Source organism: Macrotis lagotis, chromosome 2 (assembly GCF_037893015.1).
Source record: "Macrotis lagotis isolate mMagLag1 chromosome 2, bilby.v1.9.chrom.fasta, whole genome shotgun sequence".
Lineage (NCBI taxonomy): Eukaryota > Metazoa > Chordata > Mammalia > Peramelemorphia > Peramelidae > Macrotis > Macrotis lagotis.
The window spans coordinates 244059802-244084629 of NC_133659.1; the positions used below are offsets into that span (position 1 = coordinate 244059802).

Here is a 24828-nt window from a genome sequence, read left to right on the forward strand (position 1 = left end):
TAATAACCTGTGAAATTTTGCAGTAACCTGTGAATTAAAATTTAAGCATTTCTTACTTCCCTGAGTCAAAGATTGATGAGTTCCTCACAAAATGAACCCATAGATAGAGCTTTACACCCCCTTTTCCTGAAATCCATTCCCTCCTGTCATCAGTATCAGGGTAGTCTCTAGTCATTTACTTTTAGAGGGGTAGAGTAGTTGTTCTAGATTCTCTTCCCCTAGCTCTTGGCAGCAGAACATGGCTGCTTCTAAAGCTGTTTTTTTAGAAACCATTATTTTAAGACTTTCTCAATATATGGGTGCCTATTTATTAAAATTCCAGATGATCTTTTGGATGGTCTGCTTCTTGTCTGTTCATTTGATTAAGAACAAATCCCCCCAAATCCCCTGATACAATGAAAGATAATACTTCGAGAGTGAGATTTCTAGCTGGCATATTATGGGCTAAGTATTAAGAGGGCCACATGTGAGAGAGAAAAAGAATGATCCTCACAACAGAGGAGAGGGTACATATAGATATTCTCTTTAAGAGTTTTCCTTTTTTTAAGAAGAGCAGGTGGCCAGTCTGTCTCCAAACTCCTTATTTCCATCCTGGCAGGGATCAAAGTCTCCCTTAGAGAAGGATGGGTGGAGGAGACACTAGAGATATTTATTCATGCTTCTCTGAAAACCACATCTGGAAAAATCCAGATGAACCCATACGGGCAACAAAACAACAAGGAGATGTTACTAAGTGATGATGAGAGTTAGAGACTATGGAAGTAGCAATGGAAACCAAGGAAGATTCTGACTCCACTAATATTATCATTGAGTCAGGTTGTATGGATGACAATATATTCAGGACTTGGAAAGGTAGCCATGGATGTCATCATGATTCAGATTTTGGTGAGAGTCAGGAGATAGAAAGAGTGGGAAAGGAAAAAGTTTAATCAAGGAGAGGGCATTCTAGAAAGCATAGTGAAAAGGGAAGGAAGATCTTTAGTGGGATAGCCCTTTGTTGTGCGTGAAATTGGTGTGGCATCATAAAGATGAAAGTGCTTGAGAATAAAAAACTCACTTTCCCTGGAGGTAGAGAGCTTAGCATTTTTATTTCACAAGTCTGCAAAGTTCACAGATTAAACCTTTTTTTTCCCCTGAAGAGATATTACATCACTAGTAAGCAGCTTAAGGACAAGGTGAATAACAAAGTTCTAGGTGAGGATGCCTGAGAGTCAGGGAGAAAGGAAAAGCAGCCAAAATAGCTGGCCAGTTTAGACTCTAGAGAGTCTGGTCACATGGAACAGAGGTCATAGTTCTCCAGTGGACAAGGCTGGGAGCATATGTTCTAACTTAGAGAAAGAAAGTGGTCATCCTGCAAAGAAGAGAGGAAAGAAAGAAAAAGAACTTTAGTTAAATGTATTTCCTTAGTGGACTGGACAAGAGTGGTGAGCCACCAGCTGCCCAGTAGACAGGGAGTGATTGAAAATCAGTGAGAGAGTAGGGATGATAGAGGAGACAATCTGCTGGAGAAGACAGTAAGAAATGGGATCACTTGTACATGGAGAGAGGTTAACCTTGTCAAGAAGAGAAGTCACTTCTTCATTTTGATATGGGTAATGGAGGAAGAAGTGGCAGAAGATGTCTGAATGGTGTAAGATGAGGAACAGAGAAGAGAGAGCTCTCAGAAAATGGCCTCATTTTTTTTCAGTAAAAAATGAGGTGGGGCAGCTAGGTGGCGCAGTGGATAAAGCACTGGCTTTAGATTCAGGAGTCCCTGGCTTCAATTCCGGTCTCAGACACTTAATAATGACCTAGCTGTGTGGCCTTGGGCAAGCCACTTAACCCCACTGCCTTGCAAAAACCTAAAAGAAAAAATGAGGCATGATTTTCAATTGAGAAGATAGGGAGAGGGAGAAGATAGGGAGAGGGAGGCTTTATTAAGTAATAAATGAGTTAGAGCAAAGGCAGTGGATTGGGAGAATAATAAGGCTGAGGTATAAAAAGGCAAGAACTTTAATAGGATAAGGGACAAGGGACTGGAGAACAGGACAGTGTACAGCTGAACTTAATCTTGTCATAAAGGGGAAGAGGGTTGGTGTGATGGCCTGGGAAAGAACTGAGGGGTGCAGAAATCTGAAGTTATAGTGAGGATAAAGAAGTTACAAGGCAAGGGGAGAAAGGGAATGAAAACAGATTATGATCAGATTAAGGAATTTGAGATTTCCTGAACATGGGTGTGGAAGATTTGTGGGTAATGCTAAAATCTTTGTAAAAGGTCATTGGAAATGAATAAATTGAGGAATTGGGAGATAATGATATTTGAAGGAACATCAATATACATAAGGATTTGAGTTGGGAAAAAGAAAGACTATGGTCAAACATTGAACTCATTGAGGAAGAAAGAAGAGTGCTCTGAAACTACTTTTTTTAGTATTTCTGAGGTGGTATTTGGAAAAAACCCACAGTACTTTTAACTATAAAACTCAAGAAAGCCCCATTCTCCTCAAAAATGCCTTTCAAATGGTATTTTCTCTCATCCAATAAATCACTGTGTTTATACATATATAAGATTCCACTATGCCTGTTTGGCTATAAAATAGACTTTACCAGTGTCTTATGCCAAAATCAGATGTATTTCTTTGAAAGATGAAACAGAAGTAACTGTACAATGATATTCTTTTTATAGTAAATAAAACAGGGAGAATTGCTGAAGGTATTTTTCTCTGCTATAGAAGATGTCATTAAGGACAAAGATTTTAAAATTTTTATTTTGTTTTAGTATTTCCAGTATTAGCACCAATGTCTTACACATAGTTGCACTTAATGGGATTCATGATTACTTAAAATAATTTGGCCTAACTTAAAAACGAAACCTAAATGAAGAATCCCTTTATCTAGACTATGGTACATACTTGGATGGACAACCATAGGTCTAGTTTATCAGTATGTATATCTTTTTTTATTAAAGATTTTGTTTTAAGTTTTGAGTTTTACAATTTTTTCCCCCCTAATCTTACTTCCCTCCCCCATTCCCCACAGAAAGCAATTTGTCAGTCTTTACATTGTTTCCATGGTATACATTGATCCAAATTCAGTGTGATGAGAGAAATAATATCCTTAAGGAAGAAACATAAAGTATAGAGACAGCAAGATCAGACAATAAGATATCAGTTTGTTTTTCTAAATTTAAGTTGATAGTCCTTGGTCTTTGTTCAAGCTCCATAGTTGTTTCTCTGGATACAGATGGTATTCTCCATTGCAGAGAGCCCCAAATTGTCCCTGATTGTTGCATTGATGGAATGAGTGAGTCCATCAAGGTTGACCATTGACCCCATGTTGCTGTTAGGGTATAGTGTTTTTCTGGTTCTGCTCATCTCATTCAGTATCAGTTCATGCAAATCCCTCCAGGCTTCCCTGAATTCCCATCCCTCCTGGTTTCCAATGAACAATAGTGTTCCATGACATACATATACCACAGTTTGCTAAGCCATTCCCCAATTGAAGGACATTTACTTAATTTCCAATTCTTTGCCACCACAAACAGGGCTGCTATGAATATTTTTGTACAAGTGATGTTTTTACCCTTAATCAGTATGTACATCTTAGACGAGACAGATGGATAGTGAACAAGACTGAAAATTGAGTAAGACAATAGACCAGATTGACTTTGAAAAACTACACAATGCATTTGATGGCCTCAAGCTGCTTTCTGAAATGACAACAACAAAAATCCAATGTCTTCCATAGGTGTCCATGATATGTTAAGAAATCCAGGAGATAATTCAAATCATGGTATAGATTCTCTGAAAATTTATGAGATTACGGGATCGAGTTGCATAGAATCAGAAGAAATGAATGATTTACTATCTCAAAACTGGTTGGTGGTATAGGATCCCCACACATATAAAAAACTGAATAACTCTAGATAACTCTAGGCCCTACTTCAAACTTTTATTTTTTTTAAAGAGAACTATTTTTTCCCAACTACATGCAAAGATAGTTTTCAAAGATAGTTCATTTTTATGAACATTTTAATTGTTTTTCCAATTTCATACAATGGGCAGTTTCTTTTTTTAATTTGACTGAATGTTTTATTGTTTTGCTGATTATCTAAAGGGGTGTGTGTCTTTGAGTCAGGTGTTAAAATATTTACAGCATGGTTAGAAAATTAAGAAATTACTGAATCCAAACCTCATTTTATAGATAAGAAAACTGAAAACTAGAATCTGAACCCTTTTAATCTACCCCTTCCACTATGCCATTTATCATCTGTCAATTTTGTGCTAGGCTTGGAGGTTACACTCATGTAAAACATCCCTACTTAAGTTCTATAAGGAGAGAATGCAAACATGAAAAATATAACTTTTTAAAAATTCAAATGTCTGCAATTCCATAAATCTGGAAATTCTTTCCAACACTGCCTATTAATTCTTCCCATGTTCTCCCTTAATACATTCACAAGTTGATTGGTGGCTTTCAATTTCTGTTAGCAAAGGAACACTGATTTTTAACTGTTATCCTTTGCCATTGACAAACAGCCCATCTTCTCTTTTCATCAGTTGTTGGAAGCTATATACTTCCTTTGCAATTAAACAATAAATTTGAAATTACTACCATTCTTTGTCTCCACTCACCCAATCCTGTACCTTATTGCCTTTTATTCATTTTTAATCCTACGATCCATTAATACACATTGCTCTAACATTGCTATTAAAAAAGGTCATTGTGGGGCAGCTAGTGGTGCAGTGGATAGAGGACCAGCCCCTGAAGTCAGGAGGACCCGAGTTCAAATATGACCTCAGATACTTAATTGCCTAGCTATGTGACCAAGTGACTCAACCCCATTGCCTTAAAATAAATTAAAAATATTTTTTTAAAAAAGGTCATTACTTGTATTGCAATAGTTCATAAGTGAACACTAAGTTGAAAAAGACACTTGATACAGCCACTATGTGTGGATAGCAAAATCAAATGTTTGAATTCTTTTTTGTTTGTTTGTTTTTTACAAGGCAAATGGGGTTAAGTGGCTTGCCCAAGGCCACGCAGCTAGGTAATTATTAAGTGTCTGAGACCAGATTTGAACCCTGGTACTCCTGACTCTAGGGCCAGTGCTTTATCCACTGTGCCACCTAGCTGCCCCAAAATGTTTGAATTCTTAATGTTTCACTAGGTTCAGAACAATGTTTTGAAAACAATGCCATCCATCTACCAATAACAATCTGATTCAAGAGGAACTCTACACTCAGAAATTCCTTTTCAAATTGGGACCTTTGGTTAGATCTCCATAATAGTGGCACGTTTAGTGGCCATAGTTTTATATTTAGGATTAGGGGATTGTAATCTTTCAAATAATTCTGAAATATAGTGGGGAGACACCTTCCTGGAAAAGGTCTTTTAAAGCAGTGCTATGAACTTTTTGTTATACTGTATTGAATTTTATTTGTAATCAAAAAAAGAATAGTGTTCCTATATCCCATTAGTTAATTGTCAAGATCATTGCTTGCTAAAGATATTTATTCTTACTTTTCCCTCATTAAGGATGCCCTTAATTCTTGTACAAATGATCCAAGTTTGTTTGTGTGTGTGCGTGTGTGTGTGTGTAGTTGACAGAATAGGAATTGATGTCCTCACAAAACCTGCAGTATATATCTCCTTCCTTCAATCTGTCTTTCACCCTTGTTCCCTTTTTGAAGCTTATAAACATAACTGGGACTGGGATGTTCAGTTAGTATGGTAATTTCATTGTCCTAGTTCAGAAATTTGTAAAATTTCTTTTGCATTTTTCTGCTTGACCTTCCATGTCACATATATTCAAAAATGTTTGTAAAGCATTAAACAATATCGAGACTACAGTCAGCACATTTCATGATTGGTTCCTTCCTAAAGTACTTAGTAGGAATCTTGAAAATTTCTTGTATGAAGGAAATTTCTACTAAGCTTTGAAACTAAAGATTCTAAAAATCAAGGGGGTGAAGTGTGTAAAAAAGTATGTGAAAATGCTTAGAAATGCAAGATGGCATGTTCTGTGAGAGAACCAGGTGAATCTGACTGGATCATAGTAGGGAGTTTTAAGGCTAAAATGGATTTTCAAAGCTAGAGTAGTTTGTATTTGACCCTAGAGTTAAAAGGGAGAGCACAAAAGGAATGACATACTAAAACTTGTCTCATATCTCTTGGGTAGGTTGAGGCAAGTTATCCCGGTGCCTAAAAAGTAACTTCCAAGTTAGATCCAAGATCCAATAATCCTACTGCAGTAGTGCAGCTAAGACATAGGGATATAACTTGATAACTGTTGGTGATATAGGAAAAGTGAAGTTGATCCTCAGGTACCAAACCTAAGGAATTTCAACTATATAATGTTAAGTGCTACACCTGGGTAGCACTTTAAAGTTCAGGATCAAAGGAAGGATAATTCTTAGGGAAATGTAAGCATCTTATCAACCCACAAATTCAATACAAACCAATTATATGAAAGCAGCAGGGAAAAAAGCAACCAGTTTAGTAGCTAACATTAATAGTACCAGACACTATGTCAAAGCATTTTACAAAAATAATCTCACTTGATTATTGCACTGATGGAATGAACAATTTCATCATAGTGATCATCATCCTATGTTGTTGTTAGTGTATATTAAGGTACTTCTGGTTCTGCTCATCTCATTCAGCATTAATTCATGCAAGTCTTTCCAGGCTTTTCTGAAATCCTATCCCTCATGATTTTTTAATAGAATAATAGTGTTCCATCACATACATAATACCACAATTTGTTCAGTCATTCCCAATTAATGGGAATCCCCTCAATGTCCAATTCTTTGCCACTACAAAGAGAGCTGCTATGAATATTTTTGTACATGTAACATTTTTATGCTTTTTCATGATCTCTTCAGGGTACAGACCCAGTAGTGTAGTGGCACTGCTGGTTCAAAGGATATGCACCCTTTTTTTGCCTTTTGGGCATAGTTCCAAATTGCTCTCCAGAAAGGTTGGATCAGTTCACAGCTCCACCAACAATGCATTAGTGTCCCAGATTTTCCACATTGATCATTTTCCTTTCTGGTCATATTGACCAATCTGAAAGGTGTGGGAAGTATCTCAGAGATGGTTTGCATTTAGAGCAATTTTTCATATACTATAGATGATTTTGATTTCTTTGTCTAAGAATTACCTTTGCATATCCTTTGACCATTTGTCAATTGAAGGAACTTTCAAAAATCTTTTTAAGGTTTTGAGTTTCATGTTTTTCTCCCTCCTTCCCTTCTCTCACCCCTCTTCTAATAGAAAGCAATATAATAGAGGTTATATAAGTAAAACTATTCCAAACATACTTCCATATAATCTTAACATGAAAGAATAATAAAAGCAAAAAAGAAAAAATGTAAAACAAATTGAAAAAAATTGAAAATAGTAAGTTTTGTTGTGTATTCAGACTCCATAATTCTTTCTCTAGATGTGAATGGTATTTCCCACCACAAATCCTTTAGAAATGTCTTTGATTATGGTACTACTGAGAAGAGCAAGTCCATCATAGTTGATCATCACATAATATTGTTATTAAATATGTAGTGTTTTGTTCACTTCAATCAGCATCAGTTTGTGCAAATTTTTCCAGGCCTTTCTGAAGTTCCGCCCCTCATGACTTCTTTTAATTTAATTTTTTGAAACAATTGAATTTTTATTTTTTTTCACATTACTACAATAGTCTTGTTGTAAAGGTATACACAATCCCCACTCCCCCCACAAAGAGAAACCTGAAGAAAAATAAAATGAGGGGGGGGGAAAGTGTGCTTCAGTCTGTATTCAGATACCATCAACTTTGTTTTTGGGATGGATAACAATAAGTCCATTCACCTGAGTCCTGTATTTTAAGATCAAGCTTTCTATTCAACTCTGGTCATTTCATTGAATGTCCATCTTTTTTTCCCCTGAAAGACAATGTTCAATTTTTGATCCTTGGTTCTCAATTGTAATCCAAGCCCTTTTGCCTTTTGTAATATCATATTTCAAGCCCTATGAGCCCTTAATGTAGATGTTATTAAATCTTGTGTAATCCTTACTGTAGCTACACAATATTTGTATTGTTTCTTTCTGACTGTAATATTTTCTCCTTGACTTGGGAGCTCTGGAATTTGGCTATAAAATTCCTGGGAGTTTTTATTTTGGGATCTCTTTCAGGAGAGGATTGTTGGAGTCCTTCAATTTCTATTTTATCTTCTGTTTCTTGATATCAGGGCAATTTTCCTGGAGAATTTCTTTAAAAATTAAGTCAAGGGGGTGGCTAGGTGGCGCAGTGGATAAAGCACCGGCCCTGGAGTCAGGAGTACCTGGGTTCAAATCCGGTCTCAGACACTTAATAATGACCTAGCTGTGTGGCCTTGGGCAAGCCACTTAACCCTATTTGCCTTGCAAAAATCTAAAAAAAAAAAATTAAGTCAAGGCAATTTTCCTGATCATGACTTTCAGGTAGCTCAATAATTTTTAAATTGTCTCTTTTGGATCTGTTTTCCAGGTCAGTTGTTTTTCCTATTTTACATTTTCTCCTGGTTTTCATTCTTTTGGTTTTGTTTTATTGTTTCTTGATTTCTCACAAAGTCATCATATTCTCTTAGCTCCATTCTACATTTGGAGGAATTATTTTCTTCAGAAAGCTTTTGTATCTCCTTTTCCATTTCTGCTTTTTAAGACATTCTTCTTCTCTTTGACCTTTTGGATTGCTTTTTTCCATTTGACCTAAATTAGTTTTTTTTTTTTGTTGTTGAGAACCACAGGTCTTTGACCATGATGGTTGAATAAACCCTCTTGGTGGAAGGAACCTGCTCTTTATCTGGTTTGGTTCTCCATCCCAGGAAGCTTAAGTAGTTACTTTCTAGCATACAATGTTTCTGGAGGATAAGCAGTTATGCGGTTATAACACACTTGATATGTCAGGACATACAACATGGCCTGGGAACAAGGGAAGTACTCAATGTTCTCAAGGGATTAAATAAAAAAGGGACCTTGTGGTTTTTGCAATATATAAGCTTGTGCACAGCTCAATAAATCAGACTCTCTTTTCTATCTTGTCAGAGTCCCATCTCTTTATTAGACAGCCTTCAGTCTTATAACTTTGTAACTCTTTCCTTGTTCCACCATAGGTTGGTGGGGCTTCCAATAGTTTTTAAGATTTTATTTTCTTCAGTATATTTTTGTTTCTCCTTTATCAAGTTGCTGACTTGGTTTTCATGATTTTCCTGCATCTCTCTCATTTATCTTTCCAATTTTTCTTCTACCTCCCTTACTTGATTTTCAAATCTTTTTTGAGTTCTTCCATAATCTGAGACAAATTCATATTTTTCTTGGAGGTTTTAAATATAGAAGATTCAACTTTGTCATCTTCTGAGTGTGTGTGTGTGTGTGTGTGTGTGTTTTGATTCTCCATGGGATCAAAGTAATTTTCTGTGGTCAGATTCTTTTCCTTCTGTTGTTTGCTCATTTCCCCAGTGATTTTAATTTTTTGTTAAGGTGAGGCTCTGTTTCCAGGGTGGAGGGCACACTGTTCCAAGGGTTTGTGAGGATTTTTGCAGCTGTTTTCAGGGAAACACCTCCCTTCTCCCCTCCCCCACCTCAGACCTTATGAGAAGATCTGTCTGCACTCCTGGCCTGTGCTCTGATCTATTGATGACCACAGGCACTCCCCTCTGCCCTGGAACTGTGAATAGGGTCCCTGCTCTGCTATGGTAGTAAAGTTCCCCTTTCTGAGACCTGGATCTGGGTATGGACAAAGATAGCAGAGAAACCTCTTCAGTCTCCTCTGATCCCCTTACCATCCATGGGTTGAGTGCTCTGGAAGCAGCTGCCGGGTGGTTCCACGGGCTCACTTCTGGATCCTGGGGCTGAAGCCTGTGCTGGACTGGGCTCTTAGCTCACTTTGTGGTGGCAGAGTTTTCCTGCTGACTTCCAAATTGTCTTTGCCAGTCTCTGGGCTGAGAGGTCCAGAAACCACTGCTGCCATGTTCCTGTGGATCTTCCAAGTTGACTTGGCTGGAAAATTGTTTCATTCAGTCTTTCTCTGGGTTCCACCACTCTAAAATTTTGTTAGAGTTATAATTTTAAAGTATTTCAAGGAATTTGGAGAATTGAGGGAGAGCTTCTGAGATTTCCTGCCTTCATTCTGCCATCTTGGTTCTTGCCCCATCCCCAAATTTTTATTTTTAATAAATTTAATAATTAAAACACAAACAAGTAAAACAGCATACTGCACCTACAAAAAAATTGCAGTTTTACAGGAGATATCTCACACACTATGCAGAATTTTTATAGCTTGCAGATGTAACTTAAGCAACCACGTCATGGATTTCCTTCTCCTAGAAAAGTCCAAGATTCAAAAATGACTTTGGGTAGGAGTGTAGGGGCACACATCATGTGAGAGTTGGATGGAAGACAAATAGGAGGTATTAGTTAATAATCAGCAGTTCTTTAGCACTTTTAAACTTTTGACAAAATTTAACTGTATATTATAAATTTATGATAGCATGTTGATAGCAGAAAGTAAGGAGGAATTAAGAAGACTTTTGATGAAAATGAAAGAGGAGAGCATAAAAGCTGACATTAAGCTTAATATAAAAAAATAAGATCTTGACAACTGGTCATATCACTTCCTGGCAAACAGAGAAAGAAGAAATGGAAGGAGCATCAGATTTTATATTCTTGAGCAAAACGATCATTCCAGATGGTGTCTGTAGCCATGAAATGAAAAGATGCCTGCTCCTTTGGAAATCAGAACAGCATACTAAAAAGCAGAGACAGCAACTTGCCAAGAAAGGCCATTTTTTTTTCTAGTAGCAATGCATGACTTAAGAGGTGGAATATAAGGAAAGTTGAGTGCTGCAGAATCAACCCTTTTGCACTATAGTATTGGAGATTTCTGAGAGTCACCTGGACATCAAGAAGGTCAAGTCAGTCAATACTTAAATTCAGGCTATTCATTGGAAGATCAAATTCTGAAGCTAAAGCTTAAATATACTGACCATATAATGACAAGTTGGTACACTCATTGGAAAAGGTCCTAATGTTGGGAAAGATTCAGGGCAAAAGGAAAACAGTATGACAAAGGATGGGATGAACAGATAGTATTGAAGCAGGGAGAATTGCTTGAGGATGGGGGCTTGTAAGGATTTTGGAGATCTGTGGAACACTTGAGAAAATCAAAGGTAACATTAACATGAGTATGGAAAGAAGCTTACTTTTTAGTCATAAGTACTGCATATTATTAATCTATTCTGTCATGTGCTACCATAAATATTTGTGTGTATCTTTAGTCATTTAGTCTGGCTCTCTGACTCAGGATAGTAAGAAAAGGCCATAAATTTTAATTCACAGGTTACTGATAAGGTTACTAGTTAATTCAGAGTTCTTTAAGAAGTGAGTTTCAATAGAAATAGTGAAGTTAAGCAAAGAAAAAAATCTACAGACTGGGCTGGTGAGAACATCAAGGACAGTTAAAAAGGGGGAAAAGGGGGGGGGGAACAGCCATTGTAGCTGGGCTAAAATCAACATGGATTCAGCATAAATAAGAGGGTGAGCACAGCTTATATAGAGAGCCTTGCTTACCTCCTCTACAGGGAGGATTAAGAGGGAGGGGTCAAGGATTGACCTACCTGGATATGACTGGAGTCAAGCATATTCCTTGGAAGACTATGTTAGGATGAAAGGAGATTAGATTGAACAGTTGGGGGAAAGAGGCCCCAGAAAATGCCAGACAAGCATAGATAACATTTTCTTAATATTATAGGAAAGGTCAGACAAATATTTCCCTAATATTTCTCCTTCATCAATATCATGCAAGCAACGAATATAAACTTGGACAGACTTTGATAGTGGAGGATAGAAGGTACTGGTGGGTATGTAATGGCATCACAAAAAGTTGGACGATACTAAATGACTGAAGATATACACAAATACTTATGATAGTAAATGACCGAATAGATTAATGATATATAGTACTTATGACTTTTTTAAAGTTTTCTTTACATATCCCATGTTACATGGCTCCTTTGATTTTTCCAAGTTTTCCACAAATCCCCCAAAATTCCCACTTAATTATCCATGGTTTGCCCATAAATAGCCATGAATGTTGAGGAATGACTATTTGTTTTTGCATTTCTTCAAACACTTATTCCCCAGGAAAGTATACTATCTTATATAGTATTAGTTTAATCAGTTAATGAAGATCAAAGGATCCAAGGGCAGCAAACAATGCAAGGGTTAGATAAGAAAAATATTTTTTACAAATAATTTGTAAATTCTGCAGTGAATCTAGATACCATGTACAATTTGTTTTTGCCAATAGAATTTGTCCTTTTAGTCCTTCTAAAAGGTCCATCTAGTCTAGTCTAATCTCTAACAATGATATAGCCTGGATATGTTGTGGAAGGACATGGCTATCTTCTTGAATCTCAACTTAAAAGGGTTTATATAATCCCAAATACAAGTTTTGATATTTTTAGATCTAATATCCTAAAATATATCTAAACTATTTTTGAAACTGTATATATTTTCAGCTACTTTGAAAGAAAAAGTTTTATACTCATTGCTGTAATATAATAATTCTTAGTTCTTTCAAAGTTGAGGGACTAGATTTTGATTAGATTCACATTCATGCAATTCACAATTTTGTGATTGCTCTGGAAAAACAAAGAGTTTTAGTGTTTTGAGTCTAGTCTTTCTAGTCATTTGAGGCAGCCAATTCCTATCCCTTTCTCCAAATCCAACTAGAAATGGAAATAGTATTCCAGATTCTGATATCTTATCTTTTAATGCCATTTCTATCCCCTATTCCTGGTGGTTCACTATACTGATATTTTAATTAGCTTAGCTCTCTGCAGTTCAGAACTTCAGAGTTCAAGGTTAGCCTCAGCCTAACTCATTAGCAGGATTAATTACAGGTATGCACTACCCTGACAGGCTTTCTAAGTATTTTTTTATTCTTTTTTATTTATTAAAGATTTTATTTGAGTTTTACAATTTTTCCAAATCTTACTTCCCTCCCCCCACAACAGAAAGCATTCTGTCAGTCTTTTATTTATTCTTATTTTGTACAAATAATTTTTTTATACACTACTAAAATATTCTTGTTTAAGAGTAAACATAATACCCCCTCCCCCAAGAAAATATAGACTCACATAAACGATAAAGTAAAAGGGAGAGAAAAAATTAAAATTAAAACATAATAATAATAATAATAATAATAATAATAATAATAATAATAGGTATGGCCAAGTGGCACAGTGGATGGAGCACCAGCCCTGAAGCCAGGAGCACCCAAGTCTAAATTCAGCCCCAGACACCCAACAATCACCCAGCAGTGTAACCCCATGCAAGCCACCCCAACCCCACTGCCCTACAAAAAGCAAAAAAAAAAAAGACCCAAAATAAAATAAAATAGTAATAATAATAGTAGGGGCAGCTGGGTGGTAGACAGATCACTGGCCCTTGAGCCAGAAGCACCCAGGTCCAAATCTGGCCTCAGACACCCAACAATCACCCAGCTGTGTGGTCCCAGGAAAGCCACCCAGTCCCATTTGCCCTGCAACACCCCCTAGAAAATAATAATAATAATAATAATAATAATAATTAATAATAATAATAATAATAAATGTGCTTCAGTCTGTGTTCCAACACCACCAGCTCTGTCTCAGGTTATCACATTCTTTAGGATAAGTCCAACACAAAAGTTACTTCCATATTTTTCCACCATTGCCATTGCTGATCGCAACTCCTTCCATTCATACTTCTCTATTACCATGATCTATATTTTCTCTCTCCTTTCACTTTGTCTCTGCTGTAGGGTAGTTGAGTGGCTCAGCAGACAGATCCCAGCCCTGGGGCCAAGAGGCCCCGAACCCCCATACCACCCCCTACCCAGCATCCACCTGGCCCTATGGTCCCGGACAGGCCATCCAATCCCAGCCCTTCACAAGAAGTAAAAAAGAAAATGTGTTATATCTGACCACTCTCCCACCATGGTCCATCCTCTCCTCCATCACTCACATTCCCCCCCCTTCCCCCTATCCCCCTTCTCTCCTTCTTACTACAGATGTCTATACCCCATTGAGTATATATGGGGTTTGCTCTCCTAGCCACCTCTAATGAGAGCAAACATTCCCTCATTCCCCCTTGCCTTTCTCCCTTCCATATAATTGCAATAGCTCATTGTAATAAAGAAAAATCTTATTACATGAAATATCTTAGCCTATTCCTCCTCTCCTTTTTCTTTCTCCCATTACATTTCCCTTTTATCTACTGACTCCATTTTTATATCACAATATATCTTCAAATTCAGTTTTCTCCTGTGCTTCATCTATAAAAGCTCCTTCTACCTGCTATATTAAATGAGAGGGTTCATATAAGTATTTTCAGTATCATTTTTCTATACAGGAATACATGTAGTTCATCATCATTAAGTCCCTCATATTTTCCTCTTCTCCTCCACTCTCTATGCTTCACCTGAGTCCTACATTTGAAGATCAAACCTTCTGCTCAGCTCTGGCCATTCCAACAGGAACATTTGAAATTCCCCTGGTTCATTGAAAGTCCATCTTTTTCCCCTGGAAGAGGACGTTCAGTTTTGCTGGGTAGTAGATTCTTGGTTGCATTCTAAGCTCTTTTGCCTTCCAGAATATTATATTCCAAGCCCTATGAGCTTTTAATGTAGTTTCTGCTAAGTCCTGTGTGATCCTGACTGCAGCTCCATGATATTTGAGTTGTGTCCTTCTGGTAGCTTATTTTGTACAAATAATTTTTTTTAATATTTTTCTCTTTGACTTGGGAGTTCTGGAACTTGACTATAATATTCCTGAGGGTTTTTTTTTGGATTTATTTTTCGGGGAGATTGGTGGATTCTCTCCATTTCTATTTTGCCCTCTGCTTCTAGACTATCAGGGCAATTTTCCTGTAATAATTCTTTGAAAATGATGTCAAAGCTCTTTTCCTGGTCATGACTTTCAGGTATTCCAATAATTTTTAAATTATCTTTCCTAAATCTGTTTTCCATATCAGTTGTTTTTTCAATGAGGTATTTCACATTTTCTTCTAATTTATCATTCTTTTGGTTTTGAAGTATTGAGTCCTGGTTTCTTGTAAAATCAGCAATCTCCCCGAGTTCTATTCTTTGTCTGAAGGATTTGTTTTCCTCAGAGGACTTTCTTATCTCCTTTTCCATCTGGCCAATTCTGCTTGTTAAAGCATTTTTCTCCTCAATAACTTTTTGAACTGTTTTATCCATTTGACCTATGCTGGTTTTTAACATGTTATTTTCTCCTTGACTAAGCTGCTGACTTCATTTTCATGTTTTTCATGCATCTCTCTCATTTCTTTTCTCAATTTTTCCTCTATCTCCCTCACTTGATTTTCAAAGTCTTTTTTGAGCTCTGTCATGGCCTGAGCCCAATTTGTTTTTCTTAGAGTATTTAGATGCAGGAGCTTGTACCTCCTCATCTTCAGATTCAGTGTTTTGATCCTTCTTGGGATCACAGGTGAGACGAAGTATTTCTCAATGGTGTTCCTCTTTTTTCTCTGCTTACTCATTTTCCCAGCCTGAACCTGGTTTTGGGGTGCTTCCTGAACTTTTGGGACACCCCCACAAGGATCCCCATGTGTGAGGCTCTGTCCTCCATCCTGGTCTGTGAGTGACCATAAGTGTCCCCCTCTGCCACGGGGCTGAGGTAGGGGGGGCGGGACAGACTGCAATCAGGATCTGAATGTGGTCACAGCCCCAGAATCCTGTTCCAGGGACAGAGGACAGAGCTCAGCAGTCTCTCTCCACCTCCCTCCCTAGGCTCAGCGTGCTCATACCCTGGGGGCTCCTGCTTACCAGCTCTGCCTGCTTCTGGTTCCTGGATCTGGGTTGCTGTGGTCAAGCTGCTCTCTGTGTGCCCTGAGGTCTGGGCTTCACGTGCTTGCTCTGGCAGAGGTCCATCCCCACCCCCCGCTTTCCCCCAAGTTGTTTCTGGTGCTCCTTGGGGTGTAGATCAGGAAACTGCCCCCAGGTGGCTCCCAGCACCCTGGCCCTGCCTCCAGGAGGCTGAAGTTCCTTTGCTCTCTTTCTAAGTATTTTTACTGAAGTAAACAAAGGAATGCTTACAATAATTCCCAGGTCTGACTCAAGCTACAAAGAATTGAGAACATAAATACAAAATAGTGGGAACACAGGCTATTCTAATGGCCATAACACAGGTCATTTCTAAGGCCCTGCCACCTGCACTCAGTCTGAGGAGCTGGCATGCCACCCTGAAAGATAAGGTGCTCCAGAGTCCTTGAGAGCTGGTCTTTCCAACCCACAGCCCAAGGGCACAGGACACAGCTGTGTTTTACCACCTCCCCCTAAGGTACCCCCTTATCCTGTAACGTAAAATGCTGCATGTAGAACTTTCACCCCCCCCATTCCCTCATTTTCCTTTGTTCTACCCTGGAAGACCTAACAGCAAATATGTAGAAGCTAAGCAGTAATAAAATTGAGCTGGAGACATAAGACAGTGTGGCTTGACTCCTTATTCTCAGCTCCTCTCTGGGAGGGAGGTCATAGCTGAGAGGGCCACAAGGTGAAGCAAGCCCCAACAAAATAGGGTATTGTTTGCAAAGGGTAGGCCAGCAAAAAATGAATACATAAACATTGCTGAATGACAAAATTCCAAAGTTCTTCTAGACTCCAGGGTAACTTTTTTCAAATTAAATTTTATTTTTTCCAATGAATAAAAATCATTTTCTCTCCTCTCTACTTCCCAATAATTGGTAGAAAAAAAGAGAAAAGCAAAAGATTTTTAACAAATTGGAACAATGAAGAAAAACAATACTCCTCCACTGGCTAAAACACATCTCATTCTGCATCTTGACTCTATAAGGACAGTAGGCTTCATTATCAGTCTTCTGGAATCATGGTTCGTTATTGTGATGATCAGAGATCTTAAGGCTTTTAAAGTTCTTTTTACAATACTACGCCTATAAAATAATTTTTTTTCTTGTTTTCTTATTTCCTTGTTTCATTTTGTAACAATTCATACAAAGTTTAGGTTTCACTGAAATTATCCTTTTCATCATTTCTTATGACACAATGATTCCATTATATCCATTGAGCATAATTTATTCAGTCATTCCCCAATCAATGAAGGTAATTCCCCCTTAATTTCCAGTTCTTTGCTACTACAAAAACAAGTAATATATTTTTGTACATTTAGCTTCCTTTTCCTCTTTCTTGGATCTTTTTGTGATCCTTTTTTGACATAGCTGGGTTGAAAAGTATGCATAATTTAGTAACCTTTATTCCAAATTTTTTTCCACAATACTTATTAACTTTCAAACCCCAATTAATGAAAATTCTTGGAATATGTGATTATTGGCTTGTCAAGAGTTGTTTTTGTTTTTTAATAAGGAGTTCAGTGATGAGTCTTTAATCAAGTCCCTAATGTTTTAAGGGTAGAGTTACAACTGAGACACTTCAAATGAAATGCATTGTCATTATGGTGCCTTTTCTCAAGTATCTGCTCCCTTATGGAGTATACTCTGAAAGTTTTACTTACTAGTTTTATAAGGTTTCCCTTTCTCTAATATGAATTTTCTTATGTCTAGAAAGATTTGAACTATTATGGAAGGTTTTCTTACATTCATCACATTTGTAGGGTTTCTCCCCAGTGTGGATTCTCTGATGTGAAATAAGACCTTCTTTTTGACTAAAGTTTTTTCCACATTTGCTACATCGATAAAGTTTTTCCCCTGTATGAGTTCTGTGATGTTTAATAAGGTGTGAACTCTCACTGAAAACTTTCCCACACTCACTACATTCATAAGGCTTTTCTCCTGTATGGAGTCTCAAATGTGATATAAGACCTGCATTTTGACTAAAACTTTTCCCACATTCACTACAGTGATATGGTTTCTCCCCAGTGTGAATTCTCTGATGTTTAATAAGGAGTGAGCTTTGATTGAAGGCTTTCCCACACTCACTGCAGTTGTAGGGTTTCTCCCCAGTGTGAATTCTTTGATGTTTAATAAGGTCAGAGCTCTGATTGAAAGCTTTCCTACAGGCATTACATTCATAGGGTTTTTCCCCAGTGTGGATTCTTTGATGTTTAATAAGGTCTGAACTCCAATTGAAGGCTTTACCACACTCGTCACATTCATAAGGTCTATCTAATGTATGGATTCTGTAATGAAGAATCAAGTTGGAACTCACACTAAAGGCTTTCCCACATTCATCACATTTATAAGGTTTCTCCCCAGTATGGATTCTCTGATGTAGACAAAGGCTAGTACTTCCACTAAAAGCCTTCCCACATTCTTTACATTTATAGGGTTTTTCTCCAGTGTGGATTCTTTGATGTCGAATAAGATTTGAGCTCTTAGTAAAGAGTTTCCCACATTCATCACATTTATAGTCTTTCTCTCCTCCTATGGGAATGATTTCTCTGATTTCCCTTGAAACTTTCTCCTGAGAAGGGGACTTCTCCCTTCCCTCCATTGTGGGAATTTCTTGATGCCCTTCTAAACAGCTCTCAGTTTCATAAGTTTGTCCAGATTCAGGTGTCTGGGGATCATCCACTATGACTCTTCTTAAAAGCAATGAATGAAGTTCCATTAAAGAAATTTCCTGTTTTAGAATCAACTTCTCATTCTCAAGCCCAGACTCATCACCTGAAGCAACAAATAGTCACAAATGTCACTAGGTACTTATGCTACCAATAAAGAAACAGCTAAGAAATCTGATTCAATTCAAAAACTTTAAGTGCTAAACTACATTTAAAAGATTGTGCTTAGTGCTGGGAACTCAAAATCAAAAATGAAATTAATGCCTGCCATCAAGGGATGGTATCTTCTACTGGTGGGAAAAAGGGAGAGGGAGGGAACTTAAGGGTAAATAGATAAATAAAACATAATTTGAGGAGAGGAAGATTTAGTATACTTTTGTGTTGGAGGTGGCACCTAAACTGAGCCTGGAAAGAAATTAAGTTTTAGCCTGTCTAAAGAAAAAGTGGGAGAGAGAATGCTGAGGAAAAAATGATTTATTGGACCCCTATTTTATTCCAATCAATATTAATCAGTTCAGTGTGATTGCTTAGGGGTAATGATTGTTAGCAATTACTAGTGATACTCACCATTTAGTCGATTTAGTCAACTACCAGTCTAAGAATAACTTATATTAACGCATATCTCATATACATATATATATTACAATATTACATAGGGATAATTATGTAAGATAAATGCTTTCTTATATTAGGTCTCAAACTTAAAAGTTATAAATTCACTGTTTACTACTTATTTACCAGCTATAAAGTTCACTTGCATAATAACCACAAGGATGCTGATGAAGGTACCTCAACCCTATTTTGTTCAATTAACATGGCCAAGTCCAACCTGGAATAATACTGAAAACCTCCCCAACTTATTTCTATATCTTCTTACCACCCTCTTTTTCCCAGTATGAGGAGGAGTCCATTTCTAACCACTTAATGGGCAAATTGATTGATTCATCAACCAATGAGATTTTGTATTTTACTTTGTCTCTTCAGTATGTCTGAGTATCAAGTCCTATGTAAGGGGGCATCTCAGATCATAAGATTGGAGATCCCCTTCATTAAAGGGGGCCAGGTCCCTTGAACAAAATGCTACTGGCTTGGAGCTCTGCCTCAGTTTCTATTAGCATAGTTTGGATTATTTTGGACTCTGCAAAACTGACTTCCAGGAACTTAGCTTGGTGGGAATGTAGACTAGATTAGGAAAGGCAGTAAATATCAGAATGCAAAAACTGTACTAGGTGGCATCAAGGATATAGCATTGAATTTGGTTTCAAATAGTATATCAGAAACTTACAAGTTGTGTGGTCTTGGGTTTAACCTCTCAGAGCCTCAGTTTCTTCATATACAAATTTATTAATACAAAATATTAATATTACTAAAAAATTAATAGAATCTACCCCCCAAGTTTGTTGTGAAAGTCAAATGAGCTAACATGTTAAGTGCTTTGTATATCTTAAATTATTGTTAGGATGAAGATGGTGATCATCATCATCATTTCTATCACTCACCTCTCTAAGACTTAGTCTTCTCTGATTTCTGATTTTCAGAACCAGTAGAGCAAGCAAGAAAACATGAAATACTATTCAAAGAGAATATGAGACAAGATTTCTATACAGTTGTATAGAACTATTCAGAAAAATAATCTCAAACCATCATGTCTGTTATGTTCAGATGTAAAGAAAAACATTTTCACTATGTCAGGAATAACTAAAGTTATATAAATAAGTCTCAGTGTAGAAAGGATCTTTATATTTCCCCAGTATTTAATATTTATTGAGTTTAACTGAATTGAATAAGGGGAATCAAAGACAAGTTTCTAGGAGGACTGGATTAAAAACCGAGATTTGATGTTAGCTACCTTGTCTTTTTCTTATTAAAAAACTAATTTTCTCAACATTTAACTTCCATTAAACCTCAATAGCTACTTCTGCCTACTTTACATTACCAATCCCCCTCAGGTAATATGCCTTTCTAGTTTATATCCTGATTTTTTTTTTGTAAGGCAAACGGGGTTAAGTGGCTTGCCCAAGGCCACACAGCTAGGTAATTATTAAGTGTCTGAGACCAGATTTGAACCCAGGTACTCCTGACTCCAGGGCCGGTGCTTTATCCACTACACCACCTAGCCGCCCCCATATCCTGATTTTTCGATGTTATCCAATATTACCCCAAACTGTACTCAAATCAGATTCCTTTCCCAATTCTCTTTCCCCCATTCCATTCAGTCCTATCCCTTCCTGAGTTACATCTCCCCAACCTATAATCTACTGAGCTTTCTGGAATCTTCAATCTATTTATGTATTTTAAAGAAACTTCCCCCAAATCCCTAATCTCTTTCAGAGGGTCTAGGTAAATAATCAAAGCTAATCCCTCCAAATTGTGCTCTGGGTTCTACCTCTTAACCTTCATGGGTTTAGAGATCTTATTCCCCCCAATTACTTTTGTCATGTGCCTGGATCCTTTACAATGGTCAACAAAAACTGCTCAAATCTCCCTAACTCATAAAAATTCAACCTTTCTTCAGCAAATTTCTTCTTTCCTTCAACAAACTCCTAAAGAATGGTCTTCTACATCTGTTGGAGGGCAGATCAGTCAGGGAAGCTGATCAACTAAAAGATTATTTCACTTAGTAATTCAAACTAGAGATGATCAGAATCAGAACTATGATATTATCTGTGTAAATGGAGAAAGAGGGACATATGTGAGAAATGTAGTGGTAGAATAAACAAGGTTTGTCAATTGGTTAGATATAAGGGTAAGGAAAGTTATGAATTAATGATTTTGAGGCTGTAAACCTTAAGTGACTCAAAGGATATTGATGCCGTCAACCATGGTGGAAAAATCTTGCTCTCAAATTCCAATTTTTGTTGGTAGTGTCACTGATTGAAAGAATGAAAAGTACTTTTAAAACATTTGTCTTTCTTTTGACCTTTCTGAAGTTTTTGACAGTAGGATATTATCTTTCCTCTTGGTTTTTGTCATACTGCTCTCTCCTGGTTCTCCTATGCGATCATTCTTTTTTTTTTTTAAGGTTTTTTGCAAGGCAATGGGGTTAAGTGGCTTGCCCGAGGCCACACAGCTAGGTAATTATTAAGTGTCTGAGGCCAGATTTGAACTCCTGACTCCAGGGTCAGTGCTCTTTCCACTGTGCCACCTAGCCACTCCTAGCGGATCATTCTTAATTCCCCTTTGTTGCCTAAGATGACAGTATGGTTTCTTTGATTAAAACATTCAGTGGCTCCCTAGGAGCTCTAAAGTAAAATATTAAATCCTCAACCTGGCATTTACAGTCCTCCATAATCTGGCTCCCAAATACCTTTCCAATCTTATTTCATATTGCCATCTACACTGGTCTATTGGCTATTAATATTCCATCTTTTGCATCTATGCCTTTGTGTATATGTATATCCTATGCCTAGGATGCACTACCCTTTTCGTCTCTTCCTCTTAGAATCCCTATATTTAAAAGGTTTAGAAGAAACCTCCTATACAAAGACTTCCCCAATTTCTTTAGTTAGTGTATTCTCTTTTTCTCCTGAAATTACTTTGTATTTATTTACCTGTGTACATACTAGATCTCTACCCTAGAATGTAAATTACTTGTTTGTTTTATACATCCATTCTTGTATATAGTAAAACTGATAATATTTTGTTGTTACTGCAGTTGTTCAGTCATTCAGTTGTTTCTGACTCTTGTTAATCCCGTGGACCATAGAATATCTGTGTCAGTGAAACACTGACACTCTCTCTTGAAGTGGTTCAAATTCACGTTTGCTGTTTCCATGTACATCCATATAGTTTAAAATCATATAAAGATCTGATGCTCATAATAACTCTGTGAAGTAGGTGCTATTACTATCATCATTTTGCAGAGGAGGAAACAGAGACCTGAAAAGGTTAAATGATTTGCTAAATGTTACAAGTGGTAAGCATTTGAAGCAAGATTTGAATCCACATCTTCCTGACTAGAATTCAGCCTTCTACTCCCAAAATCATGCTGCCTTGTCTTGGACATTTCTTCCCCTAAAGCTGTATCCCACAAGACTGTCATGGTCTAGTATAAAAGGAAAAAGAAAAAATACCAGTCCTTGAAACAATTAACATACTGTAATTCATATTCCAAGTTCTTAAAATAAGAATTTCATCACTACCCTCAGAGGAGATACCTATTCTCCTGGTTCCTCAGATTATTTTCAACTCCTCACCTATTTTTTGTAAGAGATGGGATGTTGAGGACATTTGAACTGAGTCTCCATAAGCTGCAGTTGGATGCTCAATAACTTGTGTTGTTTCTTCAATGGCCTTTTCAATCCTTTTGCATGGACCAAAACCTAAGGAAAATTAGATAAGAGTTGAACTTCTGAAAATGCACTATCAGTATTAAAATTCAAACTTCAGACAAGAGTTCATGGAGAATAAAGGTTTAAAGAATGGAACAAGGAAAGTTAGAATTAGAATTTTCTGGTAGTCCCAAGCTAAAACCTTATTTTCTATACGGGAAGCATCCTCCAAACCAGTGCCTTCATTGTGTTAATTACGTCCTATTTATCGTGTACAAAGGTTGCTCTCTATATGCAGACAAAAGTTTGCAGATTGTCTCTTATTAGATTGTAAGTTCCTTGAGAGCAGGTACCGTCTATTGCCTCATTTTGTATCTCCCAGCACTTAATATGGCCTGGCAACTCCTATTTAATTAACAAATATTTACTGATTGATAAGAAAAAAACAATGAATACTTAATCAAGTCTAGTAGAAATGAAAGAAACCCAAATCTCCTCTTTTAATTCTACTTTCTTAAGTGCTGTGGGCTCTCCTTCTTTGCTCTCCTATAATAGGTTACTTCCCATTCTCACCTGGTGCCCTGGTTCATCAAATCCTCTCTCCAAATCCTCCAACATGGTCACCTCTTCTCCACTCAAAGGATGGTATTCCTTCCCCCAAGACAAGTTCCTCAGGCAGGATGGGCAGCAGCTGCTCCAGCACCAGCAGATCCAGGATTCATTCGTGTGTGTGTGTGTGTGTGTGTGTGTGTGTGTGTGTGTGTGTGTGTGTGTGTGTGTGTGTCTGGCTCAGCCACTGATGGCAAAGTCCCCCAAGTTGACTCAGAACTTCCTTGAGGTCCAGGGGTCTCCTGGTAGTGAAAGTGTCTGAAATCTTTGCAGAAGATTTCTTGACCGCAGACTGTTTTTTAGCAACTGAAATTCCTGCTTAAAGATAAGGTCTTTCTCTTCCACTCATTGCCCTGCTCCTCAGAAATCTGGAAAGCCTTCCTCAGCTCAGTCATCTAATGGACAACAGCACTGAAGGCTCACTGTCCTGAGATTCTCTGGAGTATTTTTTCTTTCAGGAGTGGTTCTAAAGTATTCTCTGTTAACTTAGACAAATTATTAATGCTTCTAAGAATTTGGAATTGCAGCACTCAGTAGTCACTTAATAAATGCTTAATGATTTAGATCAAGGGTAGGCAGATCAATTTAGAGAAAATAAAGCAAAAAACTGGGGTAGGAATCTGCCAAAAGTTTTCCACTTTAGAACAGAAAATCAAGGTTTGGCACTCCCTATGCTTTCACCTCACTAGTTTTTAGGTTTGTAAAAAAAACGAAAAAAATGACCTGGCTCCCCATTTGTCTGCACACGGGTGGGTCGAATTAACCCTCTGTTTCTTTCTCAAAATTAGACACGAGGGTGATGGGTTACACCGAACCATGCCAGGCCACGCCGGCTCAGAAACCATCCGTCCCCACAGGCCGGGGCTCAGCAATCCTTGTCCCGGATTTTGCACATGGTCGAGGGAACCCCGGGGGCCGGCGAGGTCTCTGGACCCGATGGCTCTGCGGCTCCGCAAAGCCCCAAGGCCGGGAGGAGGAGGCCTTGACCTCGGCGCAACCCGCCCCCCCCCCACGGACGCACGCTTCTGGCTCTCTGGGCGCGCGGCGGGGGACCCTCCGCCCCGCCCGGCGGCCCTGACCCCTCCCCCACAGGCCAGGAGCCTGCCCCACCCCCACCCCGGCACGCGACCCCGCCCCTCCAGCTCCGGGGCTCCGGCGGCCGGAAGTGCGTCATCCCACGCTGGTCTCTCTAGCCGGCGTGGAGGGTCGCTCACCTCGGGGGTTCCGGTGGCCCGCTCTCCTTTCCGCTCCCCCGGGCGGGCCCCGCCGCGCCCCTGTCGCCACCAGATGGACGCCGGCCTGCCGCGAGGGGCTGACGCTGCAGGTCGAGCGCCCCAAGCTCTCCGAGTGCAACCGGGGCACAGCCCTCTCCCTATCCGGAGAGAGTTGACTACTGCAGCTTGTCCAGGATTCAC

At 38.2% G+C, this 24828-nt stretch overlaps 1 protein-coding gene across 2 annotated transcripts in view; it reads right to left on the minus strand.

Moving 5' to 3' along the window:
- The window catches only part of LOC141514624 (uncharacterized), a 115717-nt gene extending 91294 nt beyond the window's left edge, over nucleotides 1-24423 (minus strand). The window contains exons 1-3 of one of the 2 annotated variants that reach the window (XM_074225594.1): nucleotides 23378-24423; nucleotides 22730-22855; nucleotides 17551-18639 (exon numbers count right to left, since the gene is read on the minus strand). In XM_074225594.1, the coding sequence (XP_074081695.1) occupies nucleotides 17551-18639; nucleotides 22730-22763 (1123 nt within the window). In that variant the 5' untranslated portion in view covers nucleotides 22764-22855; nucleotides 23378-24423. The other variant, XR_012476069.1, reaches the window with a different exon arrangement.
- Between the last annotated feature and the right edge of the window lie 405 nt (nucleotides 24424-24828).